A 27,279-nucleotide genomic window follows, 5' to 3' on the forward strand; every position below is an offset into this window, starting at 1 on the left:
ATATAATACCTATCCAACATTCACCTCTTTTGGGGTATGAAGTCAGGATTATAGCTTCTGAGGACCTTACACTGCAACTAGAGTTTGCCTTGCCATGGATGGCTACAAAATTATGTAAACACTCGCTCACTCTCACCTGAGGTGTATCAGATCAATCATGGATAGCTGCAAAATTATGTAAACACTCACTCACTCACTCATTAGGTGTCTCAGATCAACATCTGGGGCAGATCCAGAATTCAGAAAAAGGCTCCCTATGTCAAGAAGTGACTTGACCGAGGGCACAGTCAACATGTTAGGTGTCTGGAAAAAGTGGTGGAGTGAAACCCCTCTGGATTTGCACCCACCCCTCTGGATCTGGACCCCACCCCCATGGATCTGCACCCCACCCCTCCGAATCTGGACCCCAACCCTCTGGATCTGGACCCCAACGCTCTGGTTCTGCACCCCACCCCTCTGGATCTTCACCCCATCCCCTGGATCTGGACCCCACCCCCCTGGATCTGGACCCCACCCCCCTGGATCTGCACCCCACCTCTCTGGATCTGAACCCCAACCCTCTGGATCTGCACCCACCCCTCTGGATCTGCACCCCACCCCTCTGGATCTGCACCCCTTCCCTCTGGAACTGCACCCCACCCCCCTGGAACTGCACCCCACCCCTCTGGATCTGCACCCACCCCCTTGGAACTGCACCACACCCCTCTGGATCTACACCCACCCCTCTGGATCTGCACCCCACCTCTCTGGATGTGCACCCAACCCCTCTGGATCTGCTACCCACCCCTATGGAACTGCACCCCACCCCCCTGGAACTGCACCCCACCCTTCTGGATCTGCACCCACCCCTCTGGAACTGCACCACACCCCTCTGGATCTGCACCCACCCCTCTGGAACTGCACCCCACCCCTCTGGAACTGCACCCCACCCCTCTGGATCTGCACCCCACCTCTCAGGATCTGCACTCATCCGGATCTGCATCCCACACCTCTGGATCCGACAGTGAAACAGCTTTCATAATATAGTGTAAATCAATTTACACACAAAACAATAACTATTTGTATCAACATCTGCACCATGGTACTTTGTTCTCAATGATGAAAGATCTCACCAACTTCTTACAGCAACCTTATAGTATAAATAATCCATATACACAAGCTTGAAAGATTTTGATTTGCTGACTTACTTCTGACAGATAGCAGGAAGGCTTCTACAAGAAGTGCAAACAGCTACAAATCTATAGAAGTGAACACTGTTCTATTCATCACATTCTTTAAACACTGTCTCTTTGTGGTCAACCGTCATCTCTCTACTGGTCAATCCATCAGCTTCATCTTTGGCTAGCCATTTACGACACACAAAGTAATATCTCTCATACTCTGGAATCCGCAGTATCTTGCCATCCCGATTGAACACTTCATCTGCGTAGTCTTTGGCTCGGGACTTGTCTCTTTTCTTGGAATTCTTCTCCTCATCTGAAGTGTCAGATTCGGATTCTGAGCTATCGCTGCTGTTGTCCGTTTTATTTCTGTCTTCTTTGTTCAACCGCTCTGCATACCTCTTCCTCCGTCGCTCGGGGCTGTCTTTGTGGAACTTCTTCATTCGTTTGAGCCTTTCTATTTTCTCTTCCTTTGTCAAATATCTTTTCACAGTCACCTGTTTCATAAGAATGAAGCAATAGTAAAGATAGGTTTTCTCATGGATGTCACATATTTATCTAGACCTGCTCAGAGGCTGATATTCAGTAGCAAATGTCAATAAGACTTCACACAAACAAACCCAGTAAAATCCCAGTGATTTGATTGTTTGTTTGTTGTTTAACACCGCACTCAGCAATATTCCAGCTATATAATGGCAGTCTGTAAATAATCGAGTCTGGACTAGACAATCCCGTGATTAACATTAGGAGCATCGATCCACGCAATTGAAATACGTTGACATGCAGCAGCCAAGACAGCGAGCCTCACCACCCGATCCCTTAAGTTGCCTCTTACGACAAGAATAGTTGCCTTTTATGGCAAGCATGGGATGCTTTTTAGAGGATCTTTATAAGCATAACTGAACATTTTGTGTAGAAATGTCTGTGCAGTGGCCATAAATATGGTAGCTATATGCATATTGAAAAATCAGATTTGAACTTCTTGAACAAATTCAGATCTTATCATTGGATAGAACAAGCATGTGAAGATCCAGCTGCATTGGTCAAGTGGTTCTGAGAAGATAATTTTTACAAAGCAGAGAAATTGCATATTTTCAGAGAATTTATGAGCATGAAAGAGCACTTCAAATAAAGGTGAAAACATGTGTTATGACCTGCACACACATACCAAATTTCATTACATATTGAGCAAAAATGGCTCAGTAAGGTCAGATTAAGGTCCAAATTTAAAATACCACAGAAAATAGAACACATAGCTTCAACACAGCTACTTAAACCAAATCTTTTATACTTTGAACAAAAAAGTCCAAACATTGGCCATAACTGCTGCCATCACAAGATGCTGGACAAACAGGCCATGACTTAAGCTCAATTGACATTCAGTAGGGCGAGCTAAGAAGCAAATACAAGCAAATGTTGATAAATTTAAAACTCCATGGACATTTGAACATAATTAGATTTCTCCATCCCTGGTTGATATTCCCCTCTGCACAAAGGTAAGTGGAGAAGACCAGTGCAGAGCTGTACTTACATCCTCAAGGAACCATCCCGCGCCAGCTCCGGTGTTATCATGACTCACGACAATCCGGGTCAGTGGACCAACATCGATACCTCGCAGCTGCAACCAACATCAAGATGTTTTGTTGTACTGCTATTAAGAATGTTGAATTCAATCGGTTAAATTAAGCTGTACCATGTGACCAAACAATACATTTGAATGTTGATCCCAAAATCATGTGACTGACACTGACCTCGGATATTGATTCGTCACATGATCAGTATTGACCTGTCACATGATGAAATTGACTCATCTGCTAGAAAACAAGACGGAGTCTGGTACTAACATTTCACCATTTGCAGCTAAGTTACTGTAAGGAAACAGGACAGTTTACAGGATTCTTTAAATTTTGGTATAACAAAGTGAATGATTACTTTTGATGAGGTCAATATGCGAAAACATGCATCCTCGGACCTGACCCCTTTGATGGTCTGACCACCTCAGGGGTCGGGTCCTTGGGCCCTCGTTTTCGCATATTGACCTTGTCAAAAGTAATTATTTGTATGATATTGCACGGGTCAGTATCTAATTACTGAGTTTTGGGAACAAACGTTTGTTTGTGTAACAGGCCCTGTTACACAACTAACTCTCAGATGAATGTAGCTGCCATACTTTAACCTGGACTATGACAAACATGTACTGAGGTAGTTTCATGGTATGGGGCAAAGAAATCAACAACTACAATGCATGTATTGTGGACATATTTGGAACCAATGCTTGTGGACACACCTGCATAAAACAATCTTATTACTACCGCTACCTGATGTCTGAATAAAATCCTTGGAGTTGAAGCACTATGGCTTCTCTGATGTTGTTGGATAATATATTGTTTATTTGTGTGTTTGTTTGTTCGTTGACACCGCACTCAGAAATATGCCAACTATATGATGACACCCTGTAATAATCAAGACAATCCAGTAAGTGACATCATTAGCATCGATTGTGATTCGGATATGACGACATGAACATGCATCAATCAGTGGTAAGTTCTCAGGCACTCTCGAGCCTAGCTGCGTTAACCATATCTCTGCAATGCTTTCTATCAACGATTTTGAGTTTGACTTGTCAAACAGAGCGATGTGTTTTCCTAATACATCCCCGATCCAAATCTGCATCACACTTTACATGCTTCAGTAAAGTGAATGCGTTTGTTTTCTAACCACAAATGCAAAATTTCCAAGGACACTTGCCTTCAAACACAAGTACTTATATTTTAGTGTCAATCACTGGATTGACTGTTTTAGTTTTTCCAGTACAATACAGCTGGACAGATGTCTGTCGGAGAATATTGCCTGGTTTTCTAACAAGAAAAGTTTTCGTTTTCCATGTGTCCAGATGGACATAAACATCCGTGGGAGTGGAATCAGGTAGTGTGGTCCTTCAAGTGTCAGACCCGTGAAGATCCGGTGTAGAATAAGTTTTCAGCAACCCATGCTTGCCGTAAAAGGCGACTATGCATGTCGTGAAAGGCGACTAACGGGATCGGGTGGTTGATGCATGTCATCGATCCCAAGTGCATGGATTGATGCTCATGATATTATCATTGGATTGTCTCGTCCAGATTCCATTATTTACAGACCGCCGTCATATAGCTGGAATATTGCTGAGTGTGGCGTTTAACAATAAACAAACAAACAAACTTATATTTTAGATTGTGCAACAATATACTTACAAGACTGGTAAAGATGTCTTACTAACAAGTACACAGAAAGTTGCATGACCAAAAATATAAGTACACTTATTTGAAGGCAAGTATTTTAGGAAGTTGATCAGGTAAACACTATGGGACACCCGTAGCTCTGTGTTGCGACAAAAAACTAACAGGATCGAGTGGTCAGGCTCTAGCACTTAGTTCACGCATGTCATCGTATCCCAATTGCGTAGATCGATGCTCATGATGTCAATGATTGTCCAGACTTGATAATTACAGACCGTCACCATATAGCTGGAATAGTGCTGAGTGTTGAATTAAACAGCAACAAAAACAAAACCAAACCTGTACTGAAAAGAAATAAAAGAATAAAGTGAACTCTTCACCGATTATTATACTACAGCCTTTAAAATACCCGAAAGATATGACATTACTTACATCAAACTGTTCCACCATTCCCCTCTCAAAGTTGTCCTTCGCATCATCCATGTGTATTTTACGTGTGGTGCCCTTTGGCCCAACAAACTGAATGAAGACATTGGCATCCGTCCCGGCATACTTGACATCTCCGGTCTTAACAGTCACATGGTACCGAATGTTTTTACCTGAAACATTACACAGATCAGAGTAGCACCATTAGATCACATATTTAATCTGCTTGGATATCTTGAGAGAAATGAAAACTAAACTTACTTAACCATTTAACATGTTTAATTTTCAAGGGGGGAGTAATGGTGGTATTATTTCTTAAAAATATAGCCCCTGTTTTATTGAATTTTGTTTTACAAATGATAGCATTGTAGGAAATGTGACCTTTTCTTGCAGACACGTGTCCAAAGAATATAGTTCAATATTTATTTTTAATATTTAAAAAAATATTTGAGCACCTGTTCACGTTGGAAGAAATAATTGAGCTAATTTTACATTCCCCAAATTATTTCAAACCAAATGTCCAACTGACACAGTAATCTTGACAATTTCATATGCTGTCTTCCTATTGTAACCATGGTAACAAACAACAGGATGTTTTTGTCTGTTTTGAAAGAGGAAAAAGTTATTTGTCAGTTGACATGGATGCATGGAGACTGTTTCCAAAACATTTCAGTTTGATATTTCACACAAATTAAAGAAATGCATATCATGGCATCTTACTGATCAGTAACCTGAAACATACGGATGCTTCTTATTAATTAGTTATGCCTCAATGCTCAAAATTTGCAGACAACTTTCAAACACCTGCAAATCATAAGCTGAAACATTTGATGCATGAAATATCTGTGTAGGATAAAAGCATGTCCAAGGGTTTTTATGATATTTTTAACCTGCCTTCGTGGGATAAAACTGAGGGGTGTTACTAAGCCCTGAGGTTTTATCCAAAGGATAAGGGCTTAAATATCTTAAAATCCTGAGGGGAAGTGTTTTATCCAACTTATAAACTGAAAAAAAGACACTTAAAACAACATTTATCAACACTTTTATGTTTGAAACATACTTTCCTGATGAACCTTAGAAAACCAGCGAAAAATACCTGTTGCTGGTATACAGTACTTGAAAAGGACATTCTAAATTGTGATTTATCAGCACCTCTGTAGCCTAGTGGTACACTCACTGGGGAACAGATACGAAGGTTGCGTGTTCAATCCGAAGGAATATAAAGAAAACATTTGTCAGAGCTCCAGATAAGCTGCGTATCTGCGTAAAATACGCATCAGAAATACAGAAATAAGCAGTAAAATAAAATCCAAGCGTATCAAATACGCAACGAACATTACAGATACGCTACAAAAATAAAACTTGTGCGTATCATCAAAGTAATGTGAAGTAACCCTGCGTATTCGATTAGCAAATCAGCAACTTATTTTGAAATTATAAACGGGCATAACGTCAACCTTGCCAAACTCCACGATGACAGTTACATCACGATCATTTGCCATCACACTTTCTTGTGGAAGTATCGTGGTATTTTTGAGTCCTAAAATGCTCTCAAACCCACACGACACCAGTTTGCAGGGACTAGATGAATAGTGTTTTTTAATATTTAACTTAAATACCAACATGTGTAAAAACTAGTGGGTAACAGAAACTTGAATACCCAGATAGAATAACAGATACCCAATGATTTTAAAATGCATGGGTAAAATACCCACAACACCAAAAGCTTATCTGGAGCTCTGTTTGTCATTTGATTTTACATTTCATTACATTGTGTTCAAATGCAAAATAAATTTCTAGCAAGAAATATTCATATATTACAATCTAAATGAAAGATGTATTATAAAACCCCTGGGATATAATAACATATCATATAGCAAATATGCCAGGAATATAACAACATCCCTGTTTACCAGATTTAACCTGTGTTGAGAACAATGGCTCAAAGTCAATACGAATATCCTATGGTTTTCATGTCTTCAAATACAGCCTAGCAAAGTCACTGATTTGTAAGCTTGCATTATTCTGAGAGTCACGTCTATCTTGAGAGTGAAAGAGTGAGTGAGTTGGGTTTAACGCCGCTTTTAACAATATTCCAGTTATATCGCGGCTTGTCAGCTTAATGTGGGAGGAAAGCCTGAAGTGATGCAGGTCTCAGACGTTTACCACTTCGGTGAAACCCACGAGCACGGGTATGATGCTGACATACCTAGAAACATAATCGGGGCGAACCGGGATTCGAACCCACAATCATAGGTTTCTGGTGTGCCCAAGGGACGCAACTCTTCACAGCGAATCGCGGCGCTTTAGACGACTGGGCCACCCATGCCCCCATCTATCTTGTGATGGGGATAAGGGACAATCTCAATTTATTCACATAAACCTACAGAACAGGTTGGCAATTTCATTCTACCAAAACACTCAATGAAGTCAAAAACACGGGAATGACAGATATTTCGCACTTTCCACTGGCCACCTCAAAATAATATCACTTGTTCAGAACAGTGGTTCCCATCATTTGTCAAAAGAACCAGCATGTTTGTCAAATCCTGAAGATGCATCTACTTCACTGACATATGCCGTATATAATTCACATTTTAGTAGGTGTCGTGACATGCCTACCTCATGTGCCGATAGGTAACACTATCCCCAGTTGCTGACAGGTCAGGTTATTGCAAAACTTAGAAATAGATACATCGGCAGGTGTACTGTGTATCGCATGGTCAGGTTAACTGCACAATGCATTGTGAACAGTGACATTGTATATCTCAGTCTTAGGGAAAGTCTCAATGTCTTAAAGCAGACAAGAAAACAACCTTAAACTTTCTTGAACATGTTGAATGGGACTGTTGGCAATGTTACAGCTATATCATGTATATTCTGTGACATGTCTGATGGTCAATATTTCACAGGTTTGTTCAAACTACATTCCTCTATGACCCCTCATTAAAATACAATAACAGCCGTATTTTGAGACCACCCCCAACTCAGGAGGCATTTTCACCTGCGAGAACGAGTTGGCGGTGTGAAGTCATCACTCGGGATCAGGCTGTAGGATGTTTCATGCAAGCATGACAACACACATATATTGTCTAAGTTTATTGTCATTTTACCTGTGAAAGTACCTTTTTTAGGCTAAACACAGTGTCAGTTAGGATAGGCTAGATTAGGTACTTTTGTGTAACTTTAATATATACATTTTCATAACCCTATGATTCGTATTTATTAAATGAAGTGGTTAAAGTGATTACTAAGAGACAGATAGTGGTTAAAGTGTCAGCTCATAATGCTGAAGACCAAGGTTCTATTCCCCACCTAGGTATAATATATGAAGCCATTTCTGGTGTTCCCTGCCATTGGCATGTTGCTAAAAGTGGCGTAAAATCATACTCACACACACAACACAACAAACTTCTAGCACTAAACACAACACCCTCAACCACTAATACTACTGAACCATGAACCAGCGTGACATATGGGGTGATGAGTGACAGAAAAATGATGGAGTCTTGACCTGGCAAACCAGTGTAGGTGGCTGATTGCAACTACTCACTCTGTGAGGGGATATTATTTGGTTGGAATCATGAGCATAGTTCTTCCTTAGGGTAGGCTATGGCAGGCAATCAATAAGGTCACCAGGCCTGACCACCTGATCCATTTAGTTGCCTGTTGTGACAAGCTTGGGGTATCGGTACTTGAGATTAATTCTACCCTGTAATCTCCACTGTGTGCATCTGTGGCCTGCTACATAGTCTGGACAGGACAACCAGTGGTTGATAGCATGAGCAACGTTCCACAGTCAGTGTATGATGGTACACAATCAACTTGATCATGCATATATTGGATACAAGCTCTGAACTAAAGTGATATCTGACAAGATTAACTAAAGTGACAACAGACAAGATTCTCTCCAGGGGAGACACTCTATCCACTACATCACGCAGGCGGTCCACTGACAAGATGAATTTAAGTAACAACAGACAAGATGCTCTCCAGGGCAGACGCTCTATCCACTACACCACAGAGGCAGTCCACTGACAAGATGAACTAAAGTGACAACTGACAACATGAACTAACATAGCAACAGACAAGATGCTCTCCAGGGCAGACGCTCTATCCACTACATCACGCAGGCGGTCCACTGACAAGATGAATTTAAGTAACAACAGACAAGATGCTCTCCAGGGCAGACGCTCTATCCACTACACCACAGAGGCAGTCCACTGACAAGATGAACTAAAGTGACAAATGACAAGGTGAACTAAAGTGACAACTGACAACATGAACTAACATAGCAACAGACAAGATGCTCTCCAGGGCAGACGCTCTATCCACTACACCACAGAGGCAGTCCACTGACAAGATGAACTAAAGTGACAAATGACAAGGTGAACTAAAGTGACAACTGACAACATGAACTAACATAGCAACAGACAAGATGCTCTCCAGGGCAGACGCTCTATCCACTACATCACGCAGGCGGTCCACTGACAAGATGAATTTAAGTAACAACAGACAAGATGCTCTCCAGGGCAGACGCTCTATCTACTACACCACAGAGGCAGTCCACTGACAAGATGAATTAAAGAAACAACAGACAAGGTGAACAAAAGTGACAACAGACAAGATGCTCTCCAGGGCAGACGCTCTATCTACTACACCACGGAGGCAGTCCACTGACAAGATGAATTTAAGTAACAACAGACAAGATGCTCTCCAGGGCAGACGCTCTATCCACTACACCACAGAGGCGGTCAACTGACAAGATGAATTAAAGTAACAACAGACAAGATGAACTAACATAACAACAGACAAGATGCTCTCCAGGGCAGATGCTCTATCCACTACACCACGGAGGCGGTCCACTGACAAGATGAATTAAAGAAACAACAGACAAGGTGAACAAAAGTGACAACAGACAAGATGCTCTCAGGGGAGACGCTCTATCCACTACACCACGGAGGCGGTCCACTGACAAGATGAATTAAAGTAACAACAGACAAGGTGAACTAAAGTGACAACAGACAAGATGCTCTCCAGGGCAGATGCTCTATCCACTACACCACAGAGGCAGTCCACTGACAAGGTGAATTAAAGTAACAACAGACAAGATGAACTAGCATAACAACAGACAAGATGCTCTCCAGGGCAGACGCTCTATCCACTACACCACAGAGGCAGTCCACTGACAAGATGAATTAAAGTAACAACAGACAAGGTGAACTAAAGTGACAACAGACAAGATGCTCTCAGGGGAGACGCTCTATCCACTACACCACGGAGGCAGTCCACTGACAAGGTGAACTAAAGTGACAACAGACAAGATGCTCTTCAGGGCAGACGCTCTATCCACTACACCACAGAGGCAGTCCACTGACAAGGTGAACTAAAGTGACAACAGACAAGATGCTCTCAGGGGAGACGCTCTATCCACTACACCACAGAGGCAGTCCACTGACAAGGTGAACTAAAGTGACAACAGACAAGATGCTCTTCAGGGCAGACGCTCTATCCACTACACCACAGAGGCAGTCCACTGACAAGATGAACTAGCATAACAACAGACAAGATGCTCTCAGGGGAGACGCTCTATCCACTACACCACAGAGGCAGTCCACTGACAAGGTGAACTAAAGTGACAACAGACAAGATGCTCTTCAGGGCAGACGCTCTATCCACTACACCACGGAGGCGGTCCACTGACAAGATGAATTAAAGTAACAACAGACAAGGTGAACTAAAGTGACAACAAACAAGATGCTCTCAGGGCAGACGCTCTATCCACTACACCACAGAGGCAGTCCACTGGCAAGATGAATTAAAGTAACAACAGACAAGGTGAACTAAAGTGACAACAGACAAAATGCTCTCAGGGGAGATGCTCTATCCACTACACCACGGAGGCAGTCCACTGACAAGATGAATTAAAGTAACAACAGACAAGGTGAACTAAAGTGACAACAGACAAGATGCTCTCAGGGCAGACGCTCTATCCACTACACCACGGAGGCAGTCCACTGACAAGATGAATTAAAGTAACAACAGACAAGGTGAACTAAAGTGACAACAGACAAGATGCTCTCAGGGCAGACGCTCTATCCACTACACCACGGAGGCTGAGTCCACTGACAAAGTGAAATAATGTGACAACTAACAAGGTGCACTAAAGTGACAACTGACAATGTGAACTAAAGTAACAACAGCCAAGATGAACTAAAGTGACAAGTGACAACATGAACTAAAGTGACAAGTGACAACATGAAGTGAAGTGACACGAGACAACATGAACTAAAATGACAAGTGACAACATGAACTAAAATGACAAGTGACAACATGAACTAAAATGACAATTGACATCATGAAGTAAAGTATCAAATGGAAACGTGAAATAATGTGACAACTAACAAGGTGCACTAAAGTGACAACTAACAAGGAGCACTAAAGTGACAACTTCTTTGATAGGCATTTAGAAGTTGGAGTACTAAGTAAGGATAAGAATTTATGGATGAACAACTTCTTAATTACAATTAAGAGTGAAGTTTCGGTGTAGGTTCTAACACCGTTATCAAGCAAGAAAACACTTGCTTGATAACGGTGATAGAACCTACACCGAAACCGTCGCTCTTAATTGTAATAAAGAAGTTGTTCATCCATAAATTCTTATCCTTACAAAGTGACAACTGACAATGTTAACTTAAGTAAGAGCCAAGATGAACTAAAGTGACAAGTGACAACTGACAAGATGTATGCCTCACCTCTACTGACTGCTCTGCCTGCAAACATTAGTTTTGTTAGATGTGCTGAATGAAAAGGTTATGCTTTGATTGCAAAATTGAGTCCATTATAATGGATTAGTCATCAATCAAATGAGATCCAAATGTGCTTGAAAGGTTACTTGTACATAAATATATATATGCAGATTTATTGACACGAAAAAAATGTGCACATTATTTTTAGGGCAACACATAAATTTGCATTTGGTAGAAACTAAAATTACGTGCTTTCCAAATGGTTCCCCCTACTTTTTATTTTTGTGAGGTTGGTAGATCCAGAAATATTTTTATTAAAGTATCACCTAAACAGCTGTGGTGACAAGAGAGGGAACCACCTTGACCACCCATTGCAGTAATTCTGTCTGAGAAATATAACGTCTTTTACCAGCGTGCAAACCTTTAGACACCCACCCACCTTCCATACACTGCTTCCATTATATCCCCCTTCATATCACCTTCAGGCACACATGGATCAAGGTACTAATTCTACAAAAGAGGGACTATTTTCCATGGTCCATAACCCATTTCCATTTAAGACCTAGATGCTTTACTTTGTGCAAGATGTGGAACTGTTAGCGTGTAATTACAGTAATCATTAACTGTTAGATTGACATATACAAGAAAATCTAAGGTTTCAAAGAGTCAAACTTACTGAGGGCTGCCAATAGTCTATACCTGTTTGACTAGAAAGCTCACCTTTAAGGATCTCCTTGTCTTGTTTTGTCTGCGCACGAAGTTCCCGCCACAGTTTGCCATCACCAACGTCACTCGCTATCCAGCCACCATAGTTGAAGTGAGAGGAGAAACTCGGGTCTTGGATATCTTGTATGATCACCTGCATAATATAGTTGTTTTGGTATTTTTAAAGTCACACTCGGCGATAGTTCAGCATTAGTCAATGATGGACTGACAAACTAGTGATTGATATTATGAGCAATACTTCAGTATTGTCAGGATACAATGACATACAATCAACTAAATCCTATCCGAACCACTTGATCCACTACAGAACATAAATTTACAAATATAAAGAGTTGAGATGTGGCATCCATTCATGTTCAGTTCATGAAGGAGTGAGTTAGGTTGTTGTTTGTTTTTGTTTAACGCCGCACTCAGCAATATTCCAGCTATATGACGGCGGTCTGTAAATAATCGAGTCTGGACCAGACAATCCAGTGATTAACAACATGAACTTTGATCCATGCAATTGGAATCCATGACATGCATCAACCAAGTCAGCGAGCCTGACCACCCGATCCTGTTAGTCGCCTCTTACGACAAGCCTCTGGTGATGCTCAGATCGAGCCCAGAAGTTCCTGCCTTGTTCAGCAAGGGTGGAAAACTGGACTGTTACAGTCAGTTAACTCCCTTTACAAGGATGTCTGCAGCATTGATTTGGTGTTCACTGCACCACTCTAACTGTTGTACATCAGGAACCCTTTTACATGCCTTGCAAGATCAAGATCAATCAAATGCCAAAATAGCGATGAAGCCAAGACTAAAAATAAATCTTCAAAGTTATGGCATTTTATGATGAGTTATTCCCTGTAGTAAACTGTGAATGTGGCACAGTAGTTGATAAGTGCACCTAGGGCAAGAGAATGTAAAAATGCATAGTAATACTCTTGCTTTTTTTCAACTGGGAATCACATAGACTTCAGAAATACCTATCTTTATAAGAACAGTTAAATATCGTAAATCCAAAAAACATGTACATCTTCTGGAGGCAAGGGAGTTAACTGATTATAAAAGTCCAGGTTCCACCCTTGCCGAACTAGGCTCCAATATTTGGCTGGAGTAATGAGTTTTTGCATAGTCCAATCAAAATCACGTAACAAACTGGACATCTGGTTCGTAAACAACATGGATTTCAACGTTTTTGCATAGTCCAATCAAAATCACGTAACAAACTGGACATCTGGTTCGTAAACAACATGGATTTCAACGTTTAGATTTCATCGACTGCAGGATTTGAAAAGCATAGGAGTTGACAGATATTTTGCAAATTCTTTAATGCTTTTTATTTAATGTGCTCAAGTGATTTGATGCACTTTACAGGGTAAGACCCATTTTATTACAATAAAAATCTTGAATAACGAGCAGATCATCTTCGACTGGGTGCCGCCATTTTGTTTGAAGCAAATGCAAGTGATATGAGAGATGCCCTAGAAACTCTCAGGAGCCAAGCTACCGAACGCGGTCATCCATCCAAAGACTCTTCGCTACCGACATCATAACTTCACCTGATTTGTGACCTGTGCTCTGTGCATAAGACCACATGCCAAAACTTTCCAGATTTACAGTACTCTGAACAGAGCAAGTGACATCCAGGCAGATTTAACAGTTCATAAAGCGAAGCATTTGCAGTTTAGCAAAAATTGACTTTTTATATCCAATCATCTCCATGCTAGAATCAGCTGGTTATGCCACACACAAGAATTTAACGCCAACTTGTATCAAGACTTTTACCTTACTTAGGTTCCATCCAGCCGCCAAGCCTGACCCATCATGCTCAATTCTGAAATGACAACAATGAGGAATGAGTGAAAGTGATGCTTCATAGATGTTTTCACTCAGGCCCTGAAAGATATGTACATTCAAAATTGGCATTTTTCCTTATCAGTATCCAAGAAACTATCAAGTTATTCCCTCTTTAAAAACAGCTTCTGTGGAGAGCAATACTTGTTAAATGTGACACTAAAAACACTTCAAATTGCACTTGCAAGATTCAGATGTGGTTCACACGAACTCTTTATCGAGACGGGAAGATATATGCTGATTGTGAGAGAACACAGAATTTGTCAGTTTTGTGATTTAAACACTGTAGAAAATGAATACCACTTCTTACTACTTTGTCCGCTGTATGCTGAACTCAGAAAACAGTTCATTGATAAATATTATATCTGTTATCCAAGTCTACAGAAAATTGTTACAATTATGTCAAGTAAGAATGTAGTAATAACGAAAAAGCTGTCAATGTACATATTGCATGTTATGAAGCTAAGAAGCTCCAAATGTTACCTTATAAATGTATATACACCCATTGCTATATAACATGTACTATAGGCATATGGCCTCTCAGTATTATGAATAAACACATATATGAGTAAAGGTGTGAGTTAGTTGGGGTTTAACACTGCTTTAAACAGCATATAGGCTAACATGGTATGTCAGCTTGTGGGAAAGATGAAAGGGAGGAAGATCGTAAAATTGTTTATAACCAAAAATATTATCTTGATTCAGCTGTGTGGTTTTAAATTCTATGGTTCATTTGCACAGAAAATATGGTAACCACAGTAAAACCTTCATATTAACTGATCTTAGATTAAAAAACAAGAATAGAATTCTAAAGATTCATGATGCATTAATAAGCAATACTTGGTAACTCAACCACCCAACCCATCCACCCACCAATTCACTCACTAACATACTCATAAACCCAACCCCCCACATACCGGTACTCAAGTCATTGTCAGGCTTTTCAGGCCATTTTTTTCCTGAGATTAACCTCCCAATTCCTTTGAAGCATACATGTAACATACACAGTGTTACAACATTACCTGATTCTTTTAATTTCGCCAATATCTTTGACCATGAACTTGAACTTGTCTTCACTGTTCCTCTCAAAGCGTTTTTTGTTTTTGTCATCAGGGAGGTGCAACTTGGGACTCATCCCGGACTTGCCGTACAGCGTCAAATACACCCGCGCATCTGTCCCTGCCATCTTCTTGTGCCCTGTTATCACAGTGACCTCCAGTTCTGTAAAGTTGGGAAAATTGCCAATCAAATAAACCACTTTTAGATCTGACCTAGCATTATATTTCTGCACAAACTGGACCCACTTACCTGGACCCCAGATACCCAGAAACCTTGCCTAACAATAGATATTAGGGTGAAATGAAATAAATGATCCATAAAATGCTTCTTTTATCCAGGAATCTGGATTCAAGATCTGGACAGTGAATTTTAAGAATGTGTTCCAACATCAGCAGGTGAACTGTGTGTCACTTTGAAGTCTAAGTGTGACAATGGTGCAATTTGCTTGGTGGATTATGAATTACCAAGGTTCTCTGCATTGTGTACATAAAAATACTGAATGTATTATAATGTTACTGAAAATGTTGTGTGGAAAAATTATCAAAATCAAAATGTTTTTATTCCAAAGGTATTTTTTCAGAAAATGTTTTGTTTGTTTGTTGTTTAACGCCGCACTCAGCAATATTCCAGCTACATGACGGCGGTCGGTAAAGTAATCGATTTTGGACCAGACAATCCAGAGATTGACATCATGAGCATCGATCCTCGCAATTGGGATCGATGACATGTATCAACCAAGACAGCGAGCCTGACCACCCGATCCCGATAGTCGCCTTTTACGACAAGCATAGTTGCCTATTACGGCAAGTATGGGTTGCTAAAGACCTAATCTAACCCGTAATCTTCACAGGTCTTTTAGAAAATGTAAAAAAAAGAAACTAAATTGTGTATCCAAGACAAAACAAAAAATAACAGGAGAGAGTGAGTTGACTTTAACACTGCTTTTAACAGTATTACATGTGTCTGCCTAATGTGGGAGGAAGCCCGAAGTGATGCTCCACCTGGTGAAACCCACAAAAACAGGAATGGTGCTGACAAAAATAGAAACATATCAGAGTTAACCAGGATTCCAAACCTCAATCAGCTTTCTGGCATGCCCAAGGGACACAACTCTGCACAGCCAATTTGCCAAGCCTTGGATGACTGGGCCACCTGTGCCCCAAATGTACAGGGTTGCATGTAAAGATGCAAGACTGTTGATGAGGCAGTATGAATACATGGTCACTCATTCACCCATGAACTCATCTTACATACTGGGTCTTATCAGGTCGGAGAGTTTCCATATCAGGTGTTTGCACCATGTTTATTCAATGAGTGTTTTTTTTAAGAATTGGCACAGAAAGCCTTCTGCAATCACCTCCAATGGTTAATTGTGTGAAAGTTTGCATCTCCTCGAGGCAAGGGAGTTAACTGACTATAAAAGTCGAGTTTCCACCCTTGCCAAACTAGGCTGAAATATGGAGTTATATTGACATCCATTGTCATGCAGATTTAGATTGATTACAGGCTTTGTACAGCATGTGCACAAGGGCTGGGACAGGTAACTCGGGTACCCACAGGACTACCCAGACCCATGGTCAGTCACGTGATTATATTGTTTAATGGCAAAAATGATCTAGAACTCTATGGTTACACTATAAGTGATAAATGTTCACATTTCTTTCTGACTTTGCGCACATTCCTCCTGACTTTATATGTTTGCATAATGATAAAACATCAGTCAACTTCAGTGTATGCATGACCAGATCGGTTTATATGTGTATCTAAATTTATTTTGACAGGAGTACGGTCAATCTATTCCCAATCGGACATGTTTTACCTATCTTTTGAGACCTACAGCGGGTACCCGGGTAGGGTCGGGTAATAGGGAGTTGGGTACCCGGGTAGTAAACTTGGACCCGTCCCAGCCCTAATGTGTACGACCAACTCGGCATCAACAGACATTTTCCAAATCTTTACATGTTTTTAATTAAAGTGTTTACATGATTTGATGCACTTGGCAAAGTAAGACCTGTTTTATTACAATATAGACCTTGATTATAGATCAGATCGTCTTAACTGGGTGTTTTTTTGTTTAAAGCAAATGCAAGCATTATAAGAGGTGGGAGAGGTAGAATCTGATTGGTCAACAGGAGGAACACAGAAGGGACATAACTCGTAATAGCCACTGGTGGCGCTACTATACAGCCCAGAAATTCCTGCCTTTTTTTGGCAAGGGTGGAAATTGTAATTTTACAGTTAGTTAATTCCTTTGCCACAGGAAGATGGTCAGTTGGATGCCTAAGAGTGAGAATGATAAGAATTTGGCCATTTGCATGGTGGATATAAGATAACAATGACATGGCCTGTTTTGAAGGAGGTAAGATGAACCAGCATACCTCGTTCTACCTTCTCCTTGAGTGCAGCCTCAATGTCTCGCTTGATCCGAAAGTCGGAGTGGTGTAGCGACAGCCAGTTGTTGCACACAAACATCCACGACTGGTCAGTCAACATGTTAGTGACCACTATATGTTCCAGGTACCATGCATGCTTCTTCTCCAGGCCGTCATGCTGGACACACGGAACAAGTAGTCAGTGTTGCAGCATTGGTAAATACTAGCAGTGTCACAGTGTCAGATTACAGGTAAATACTAGCAGTGTCACAGAGTGAGATTATAGGTAAATACAAGCAGTGTCAGATTATAGGTAAATACTAGCAGTGTCACAGTGTCAGATTACAGGTAAATACTAGCAGTGTCACAGAGTGAGATTATAGGTAAATACAAGCTGTGTCAGATTACAGGTAAATACTAGCAGTGTCACAGTGTCAGATTACAGGTAAATACTAGCAGTGTCACAGAGTGAGATTATAGGTAAATACAAGCAGTGTCAGATTATAGGTAAATACTAGCAGTGTCACAGTGTCAGATTACAGGTAAATACTAGCAGTGTCACAGTGTCAGATTACAGGTAAATACAAGCAGTGTCAGATTACAGGTAAATACTAGCAGTGTCACAGTGTCAGATAACAGGTAAATACTAGCAGTCTCACAGTGTCGGATTACAGGTAAATACTGGCAGTGTCATAGATCCAGATTACAGGTAAATACTAGCAGTGTCACAGTGTCAGATTATAGGTAAATACTAGCAGTGTCACAGTGTCAGATTACAGGTAAATACTAGCAGTGTCACAGTGTCAGATTACAGGTAAATACTAGCAGTGTCACAGTGTCAGATTACAGGTAAATACTAACAGTGTCACAGTGTCAGATTACAGGTAAATACTAGCAGTGTCATAGTGCCAGATTACAGGTAAATACTAGCAGTGTCACAGTGTCAGATTACAGGTAAATACTAGCATCACAGTGTCAGATTATTATAAAGGTAACATAATTTTTCAGGGCATTATCATTTGCAGAAGCCAGAGGTCTCCCATAAGGTGGCCGACAAAGGAGGGCAGTTTGAAAGACCGAGGGCTTCTGCAAATTATAATACCCTGAAAAATAGAGTTAACGTTATCATAGCTAAAAAAGATTGAATTTGTTATCAAATACAAATAAATAACAATGTCAGTTTTGAAACATTTACTGCAATCAACACACAACAAATGTCACTGATCCATTTTACAAATATGAAAACGTCATATGACGTCACTATTAAACATCAATATGACGTCACCTAACAACAGGCGTGATATGCCTCGTTGTCAAACAATATGAGGGCATTATCAGGTTACAGTGGACCACTCATTTCTGCTAACATGCGGGCGGTATAATGATAATTGTATCCATTTTAACTATAAAAGTAAATACTAGCATCACAGTGTCAGATTAAAGGGACTATTTATACTAGCAGTGTCAGAGTGCCAAATTATAGGTAAATACTAGCAGTGTCAGTGTCAGATCAAGACTATCAACAAAATATTTCAGAGAAAACAAAAATATTAAATGTTGCAAGAACACGAATATTTGATAATCACAATACAATATAATAATCCTAATACATGAACGCATCTAAACATTCAGGCTGGAATAGTTACTGAAAAGACCTAAAAAAATATTAATTTATACAAAAATACAAACAAAAAGATATTATAAAAGTATACATTGCGATTACATATTTCAATTTTACATTAGGTATTTCACAGAAATCTATATAGGCTTGTCTATGAACAAAGAACACAAAATAACCTGAGCTGAATGATATACAAAACATGTTGAAATAGTTTTCCTCCATTTGTCTTACCTCTATCGTGATGTAGGTAAGATTACCTACTCGTGGACCTTTGTAGAAAAATGTTTCCGTGGTGCCCCTCATAAAACAAAACATGGACGACCCTCGACCTTTCTTCAGCTGTGTACGTGCTGTGTCTTCACTTCCATGTAAACTTATGTGAACCTGCAATAGTGAACCACAAGACAGTGAATGGTGAGGGATTTGGTTTGAGATAGGGGCTTAATGATGCTTTGATCAGTATCTCATTTAGCCTTAAGCCACTGAGGGCGCTGTGATCGAGCCCAGGAATTCCAGCCTCGTTCGGCAAGGGTGAAAACTGGAATTTTAGGCTAAAAGTCTTGGTTCTCAGACACTGCTCATAAAGTCTGCAGCATGTTTTGTGTTTGTTTCCATTTGAAAAAAAAAATCATAATATTTAAAAAGAATGTGATTCAATATTACACGCAGTTCCTTCCTCTTACAAGCACACTGCTTTACTGCGCATCTCATGTTATGGTAATGGTGGCAAAAGGAGTTTGTATGCTTGTTTATGTAGGCAGCCCATTTCCCAGATGGATGGAACACAACTGTTTATTTGGTTACATTCTAGTTTGAACAAGCAAAATAAACAAACCACCACACGCCTGCACTAGACTTTCAAAAGTCATTGCCTGAGAACTAGGGTTAGGACGGGTTAGGATGGGTTAGGACGGGTAACAGGTCTTACTACGTTAAGTGCATCAAATCACGTGAACACCTTGATTAGAAACATGAAAAGAATTGGAAACAATCTGTTGACTCGGAGTTGACGGTACACATGCTTTACAAATCCTGCAGTCGACCGAAATCTGCACCGCAGTTGACCAACCGATGTCAATTTCGTTACACGATTTTGATTGGACTATGCAAAGACTCGTTAGTCCAGCCAAAATGTAACTCCATAATACCAGCCTTGTTTGACAAAACTGGAAACTGGACTTTAATAGTCAGTTAACTCTCTTGCCTCGGGAAGATTGTATCACAATAGCCAGCTTCTTGTCATCACTACAGCTCCAGCGTACTTAAATGAATCCTCTCCTGTTCATCTTATTGGCTTCGTCATTATGTTGTTATCTGTCTACATTAATCCTATCTCATTGGCTTTGTCATTATATTGTTTTCTTTGATAACATGATACATTATAATCTCAAATCATGGATCAATCCCTGTAAACCCCATATTCCCTATATAACTATATATGACAATAAAAGTCCAGTTTCCAACCTTGCCGAACTAGGCTGGTATTATGGAGTTACATTTTGTCTGGACTAACGACTCTATGCATAGTCCAATCAAAATCGTGCACCAAAATCAAAATCCGGTTCGTAAACTGTCGTTCAGATTTCGATCGATTGCAGGATTTGCAAACATGTGCACCGCCAACTCATTGTCAGCAGATATTTTCCAAATTCTTTCATGTTTTTAATCAAGATGCACAAGTGATTTGATGTAAGACCCGTCTTATCACAATAAAGATCTTGTTTATCGATCAGATCGTCCTGTCTGGGCGCCACCATTTTGTGTGAAGCAAACACAAGTGATACAAGAGGTGGAATCTAATTGGTCCATAGGAGAGTGAGTGAGTGAGTTGGGTTTAACGCCGCTTTTAACAATATTCCAGTTATATCGCGGCGTGTCAGCTTAATGTGGGAAGAAAGCCCGAAGTGATGCAGGTCTCAGACGGTGAAAACCCACGAGCACGGGTATGGTGCTGACAAACCTAGAAACATAATCGGGGCGAACCGGGATTCGAACCCACAATCATAGGTTTCTGGCGTGCCCAAGGGACTCAACTCTGCGGCGCCTTAGATGACTGGGCCACCCATGCCCCCGGTCCATAGGAGAGGCTTAGAAGGGACAATACTGGTAATAGCCACTGGTGGCGCTACGATCGAGCTCAGTAATTCCAGCCTAGTTCGGCAAGGGTGGAAACTGGACTTTTAAAGTCAGTTAACTCTCTTGCCTCTGGAAGATGTTTCAACCCATGTCAATCCTTAATTTACTCGACTGAATTGGAAACCCTTTGGGATTCAAGAAGCATCTTAATGGATGGTGTGAGTAAGCTTGGCGACATAGATGATGGTGTGTCAATGTATCTCGAAGACGTGGATCGTTGCTCACGATATCATTACCTGGACTGTCTGGTCACAGGCTATAGCTGTAATATAGCTGAGTTCAGTGTTAATGAGTGAGTGAGTTTGGTTTTACGCCGCTTTTAGCAATATTCCAGCAATATCACGGCGAGGGACACCAGAAATGGGCGAGTGCAGTGTTAAACAACAAATACACACATCACACAGTTGGTCATGATGTAGAGTTGTAAGATAGTTAACTGTGGTATAAAACTACATTCACTCACGAACTTACAAAAATACTGGACAGTGAGTGATGTGCGAGTGTAGTTCAGTTATATCACAGCATTACTAGAAAACTATAGAATGATCTCCAGATCTGATATTGGCCTAAACAATAACTCCTTTTGTTAAAAGGACTTACATTGGCACTAGTTCCTGCATTTCCCTTCACTCCTGTCACCACGACAATGCGGTATAAAATCTCTGCAACTGCCGTTGGCTCTTCCACCTTCACCTTGACTCGGGGCGGAGGAGCAACATAGTTGATCCTCGGTTTTCGTGGCTTCATAGATCTTTTGACCGGCCTCTGTTGAAACAAACTTATTGGTATGGAAAATAGATATGATTTGAATGACAACCATGAATTACAGCACTGCAAAGGACACAAATTTGCAAAGTCCGATTTTTCTTTGTTTCTGGTCTATGTATTTTGTACATTTTTAAACCCATTTTTTACATCTGCCCTCAATTTCCAAAAACATAACTTTAATTTCATGCCCAACATCGATCACAACCAATAATTACTTCAAAGTTTATTGCATGAGATTATTCTTGAAGATCTGTACAGCAAGTATTCCCAAGCGACTATTAATGGATTTGAAATATCAGCAATGAAACTCCAAGGCAAGACGTTTTAGAATGGATTTGCATATTTCACCTACTGTAAAAATATAATAACTGAAAACAAAAAATTATCTGAAAAGCATCATTTTTTGTCATGGTGTATACAACAGGAAAACTGCAAAACAATTGCTTACAGAAGGTTAAACAATGTATGACAACACATTCAGATACAAATTTGAAGGAAACAAATTATTTCCAAACAATTATTTTTCCCACCTAACATTTCACAATTCTTCAAACATAGATTAACAAACCATGGTACAAAGTCATCTGAATTTTTTTCCATAAGAGTCAAAATTCACTTGCGTTTCCTTGTGCCTTTTCTGATAAAAGGCACCCAATATGTGGATCCAACATTCTTGTATCAATACTAGCGCCATACCACAACTTACGAAGAATCAGAGAAGCCAGGCTTTCAGAAGAAAGCATGTTGTTGGTGACCTGGTATCGTTGCTGTAATCTGTAGATGGTTTTCACATGGACATTAAATAAATTGGCAACCATTTGTGCAGTCTGGCAAGCAGTTGTACTGATACAAGACTGTTAGATCCACGTCTTGGGATACCATTTTTCATGGAAAGCATTCAGGACTTTGTACCATGGTCATAAGCTGCGTTTTTTAACCCACATATCCATATTTTTCTCACTTTTTGGCCGTAAGCATTAAATTTGGATACAGTCTAATGTCAAAAATGAGATACCTCCATTGATATTTCATTTGGAAACTTACATGAAGTGATGTTTCTTTAGCAGTTCAGCATAGTTGCTCTGAATAAGAGCTAGAAATGAATGTAAGATAAATGCAGTAAAAACAAATTGTTTACTCACAGAATTAAGTAGGTGTCTTTGATGTTCCTCCAATGTAGAACACAGGTAGCAGAAATTATGTGGAGCTGTAACAAGAAAACATAATCCTTATATTCTTAATTTGGGAATTTTAGTTTAGAACAAGTCTCTAGCAAACTATACTGGTTGTAAGAGGCAACTTTCTGGCGGGGGTGACATGGTTGATTATCTTCACACTCTGACAGCAAGGAGTGTTGCTCATAATATCAATCACTGGATTGTCTGGTCCAACTTTGATTTTTTACAAGCCACAGTTATAAAGCGGAAATATTGCTGAGTGCAGTGTAAAACAAAATTTGACATACTTCCCCGGCCCCCATGGTGGTCTGAGCACCATAGCCCCTCATGCTCCTTGGACATTTCATTGGCAGTGTGAATGTGATTTGAGTCTAAATTTATGCAGACATTGCTATAATTTGTGCACAGGGATACTGATATTTCAGAATTGATGCTATAAATAACAGTGAGAACATATTGCGTCTATTTAACATGGTGTATGATATTACTGTGCCTAGGGAGAAGATACATGTACACCCTCATGCATATCAAACTTAAGATTTAAGTGACAAAGTTTGTTTGAGGAATTCTGTTTGGTCCAACTGTAAATCTACTCCTTAATTTGATACACCAATATCTGTTTACATTCTTCAGGCAGGAGGATAAACTAATGGGACAAAACCTTGTGAAGGTTGAATTGTTGTTACCAAAATACACTTGAAATATACATAATTAACATCAGCATATAATTGTTTAGATTAGAACATAAATACAATATTACAATCAAAATGATTAATGTTCATGTTCTTAATCCCGCTCCCCCCCCCCTCTATTAAAAAAAGAAGAAAAAATTTAAATGGAATACAATCTGGTCAAGCAACCAAGTTGAATGGGACGCCCCGGTCGACACGAACATTGAGCTCACATTTTCCTGAATGCCACAGTCTAAACGAACATTCAGCTCATATGATCCTGAATGCATCAGTCTAAACGAACATTCAGCTCATATGATCCTGAGTGAGTGAGTGAGTATTGTTTTACGCCGCTTTTAGCAGTATTCCAGCAATATCACGGCGGGGGACACCAGAAATGGGCTTCACACATTGTACCCATGTCGGGAATCGAACCTGGGTCTTTGGCGTGACGAGCGAACGCTTTAACCACCAGGCTACCCGACCGCCCCTCATATGATCCTGAATGCGTCAGTCTACACGAACCTTCAGCTCACATAATCCTGGATGCCCTGGTCTAAAACATTCAGCTCACATTATCCTGAACACCCCTCTATTGACACAGTTAACTATTTACTTACCATAAACACGACACATGTTACAAAATATTATTTTTCTATCAAATATTTGTGTGTGACACAAGGATGTTTTTGGTGACTGCCATCAAACTTTCTTTTACAATGGTAACTTGAAGTGCGGACAGAAGTCTTAGATTATCTAACGAGTACTGATAATATAACCTTTGTATAAAGAGTGAGTGAGTGAGATGGGTTTAACGCCGCTTTTAACAGCATTCTAGTTGTATTGAAGCGTGTCAGCTTAATGTGGGAGGAAAGCATGTCTCAGAAATTTACCACTTCGGTGAAACCCACAAGCACGGGTATGGTGCTGACAAACCTAGAAACATAATCGGGGCAAACCGGGATTCGAACCCACAATCATAGGTTTCTGGCGTGTCCAAGGGATGCAACTCTGCACAGCGCATCGCGGTGCCTTAGATGACTGGGCCCCCCGTCCCCCCCTTGGTATAAAGAAATCCCTTGGCATACAGTGAGTACAACAAAGACTTGGACCTGTGTTGGAGGCTACTGTGACATTCTCGCTGGCCAGGCTGCACGTTGACTGAGAAGCCAGAGACTGCGTGGAGCCAAACGAGGCAAACATCACCCCTGGATCGTGCCAGGACACTTTCTCCTTGTCAGGTGCAGTCACTGGATGTGCTTGAGCTGGAAACATGCAGGATGTGGATCTAGGTTGACATGCAGTGACTACATCTACTAGACACATAATGACACTTTTTTTAAAACAAACAATTTGTTTCATACAAAATACTGGAAAATATACTTTGCCTCAGGTTAAAATAACAAAAACTGTTCACTGAATGTTCTGAAATAAAAAGTGTTGTGAAATAAAAGAAAACTGTTCTCCTTCTTTCAGAGAAAAAGTGTACATTTTGAAGAAGTGACCAAAAATCATATGGCTCTCATGGAACAAACAGCAGTTTAAAGTGAGAATGTATAAGCACATATGAGCTATATACTAGTAGCAATGATGATAATAATAACAATAATAATAACAATAATAATAATAAAATTTATAAACTGGTATTATATACATACACAAAAGCATGACTAGTATTAATAATATTAATAAATATAGTACAAAACATTGACAAAATTTCGATAAAGAAGTTGATTATCCATACTACCTTGCCATTAGTTAAAAAACAAACACTTCTACAATCTTCATTTATTGTATCATGCTTAAACAATTTAAACTGTGTCATATATTGTGATGCATATCTTAATGTGAGGTAGGAGCATATATTGTGACATCACTAAAATTACATACATATATTATACTTTGAAATCTAAAATTACATACATATATTATACTTTGAAATTCAACAAGTACCCCACTTGAAATATAGTAATAGTCATGAAATAATCAACATGCAAAGGGTTTCATGTCATCAAAGGATACAGTGAGTTTCATGTGTTGCAGGAATTCTGCATGTTGGATGTCATATTTTCACAAAACTCTATTTATCTCCTAACAATAGTAAGATGTTTAATGTGTCATCATTGATGCAACATTTTGAAGAGAGATGGCTACTGATCACTGCTGATTGTGTGGTTTGTGTATTAAATTACGCTTGTGATCCTGGTGATGCCTCATAAACCACAAATTGAAAACAACATAAAAACATAGAAATATCACAATGTGAAAGTGAATGAAGAGCGTATTATTCTTCATCATGGTTACAAATAATTACATTTGTTTTGTCAATAAAAAAGCCACCACACTCATGTATTTGTCTGATGACTACAAAACCAAATAAACTACGGTTATAACGAACATGCTCATAACGAACTGACGGATATAACGAACTTACTTTTTTGGTCCTGACTATTTGCTGTAGTTATGCTGTATACATGCTTATAACGAACTACGGTTATAACAAACTAAAATTAGTAGTCCCTTTGAGTTCGTTATAACCGTAGTTTACTGTATGTTAAGTCACAAAATATATTTTTGTACTCTGAGATATAAAATTCCTTTGTGAAAGCCTGACACAAATTTATGGAAAGAATAACACTAAAAACAATAGTCAAATATGACTCAAGAATGAACATGGCAGCAAGAAATACATGTCATTCTAACTTATTGTGAAGTAAGACTTCCGCCCGTACCCATTCTACCAAATGTATATAATGAAAAGGATTGAGCTGCAATGCATTGGGGATATTAGCCAAGAGCCGTGATGGGGTCTAACTGTAGGACCCCATCGCGGCTTTCGGCTAAGGAGGGGGATGGGGGATGGGGGATTACTACGGGAGGAAGTCTTTCCACGATTTATACCTGAAGCCGGTCTGCTGTCTAGATGCCAGTGTTGAATCCCGTATTCTATACAAGGGTCCACTCTCGTCATGGAAGATTTTATCCTCATTATATTGTTCTCTGTTTTCCGACACAAGTTTTGCAAACCGTCCCCATACATTTGAGTGTTGATCGGCCCTGCCCACGTCGCGTGAAGATCGTCGCTAGCTCGCTCTCCGACCACCATGTACTGAGGTTTTCTTTTCCATATCTGTGACGTCATATTTACTGAGTTTTTGATAACAAGTATAACACTTCTAACAAGTTGTATTATTCAAATTGTCTTTTGAAGCGTCCAGCGAGCACCTTGCTACCTTTCTTCACGCCATGATGTTTACTTCCGTTTCCTAGGTACGACAGTTCCTTGTTATGATACACGCGCGTTTACTTAAAAGAGTTATCTCCCTTCGCAAAACATATTCATTAGTATACGTGTACAGAGA

At 40.0% G+C, this 27,279-nt stretch overlaps 2 protein-coding genes across 3 annotated transcripts; one reads left to right on the forward strand and one right to left on the reverse strand.

Moving 5' to 3' along the window:
- Window positions 1-256: 256 nt before the first annotated feature.
- LOC139443642 (splicing factor 3A subunit 2-like) lies at window positions 257-1,021 on the forward strand. Its single transcript, XM_071224593.1, has one exon. The coding sequence runs from the start codon at window positions 257-259 to the stop codon at window positions 1,019-1,021; it is 765 nt and encodes a 254-aa protein (XP_071080694.1).
- LOC139443033 (lipoxygenase homology domain-containing protein 1-like) lies at window positions 951-27,166 on the reverse strand. Of its 2 annotated transcripts, XM_071223955.1 has the most exons (13): window positions 26,819-27,166; window positions 25,030-25,182; window positions 23,211-23,275; window positions 21,901-22,065; window positions 19,396-19,548; window positions 17,550-17,721; window positions 15,135-15,333; window positions 14,044-14,092; window positions 12,271-12,409; window positions 11,557-11,574; window positions 4,808-4,974; window positions 2,692-2,778; window positions 951-1,657 (listed from the first exon to the last, which is right to left on the reverse strand). In XM_071223955.1, exons 1-13 carry the CDS (start codon window positions 27,057-27,059, stop codon window positions 1,259-1,261), a joined length of 2,007 nt encoding a protein of 668 aa, XP_071080056.1. In that variant the 5' UTR covers window positions 27,060-27,166; the 3' UTR covers window positions 951-1,258. The 2 variants fall into 2 exon arrangements, with proteins under 2 accessions (XP_071080056.1, XP_071080057.1); XM_071223956.1 differs by lacking the exon at window positions 11,557-11,574.
- Window positions 27,167-27,279: the final 113 nt, after the last annotated feature.

Source organism: Haliotis cracherodii, unplaced genomic scaffold (genome assembly GCF_022045235.1).
Source record: "Haliotis cracherodii isolate W230 unplaced genomic scaffold, xgHalCrac1.p SCAF_5, whole genome shotgun sequence".
Lineage (NCBI taxonomy): Eukaryota > Metazoa > Mollusca > Gastropoda > Lepetellida > Haliotidae > Haliotis > Haliotis cracherodii.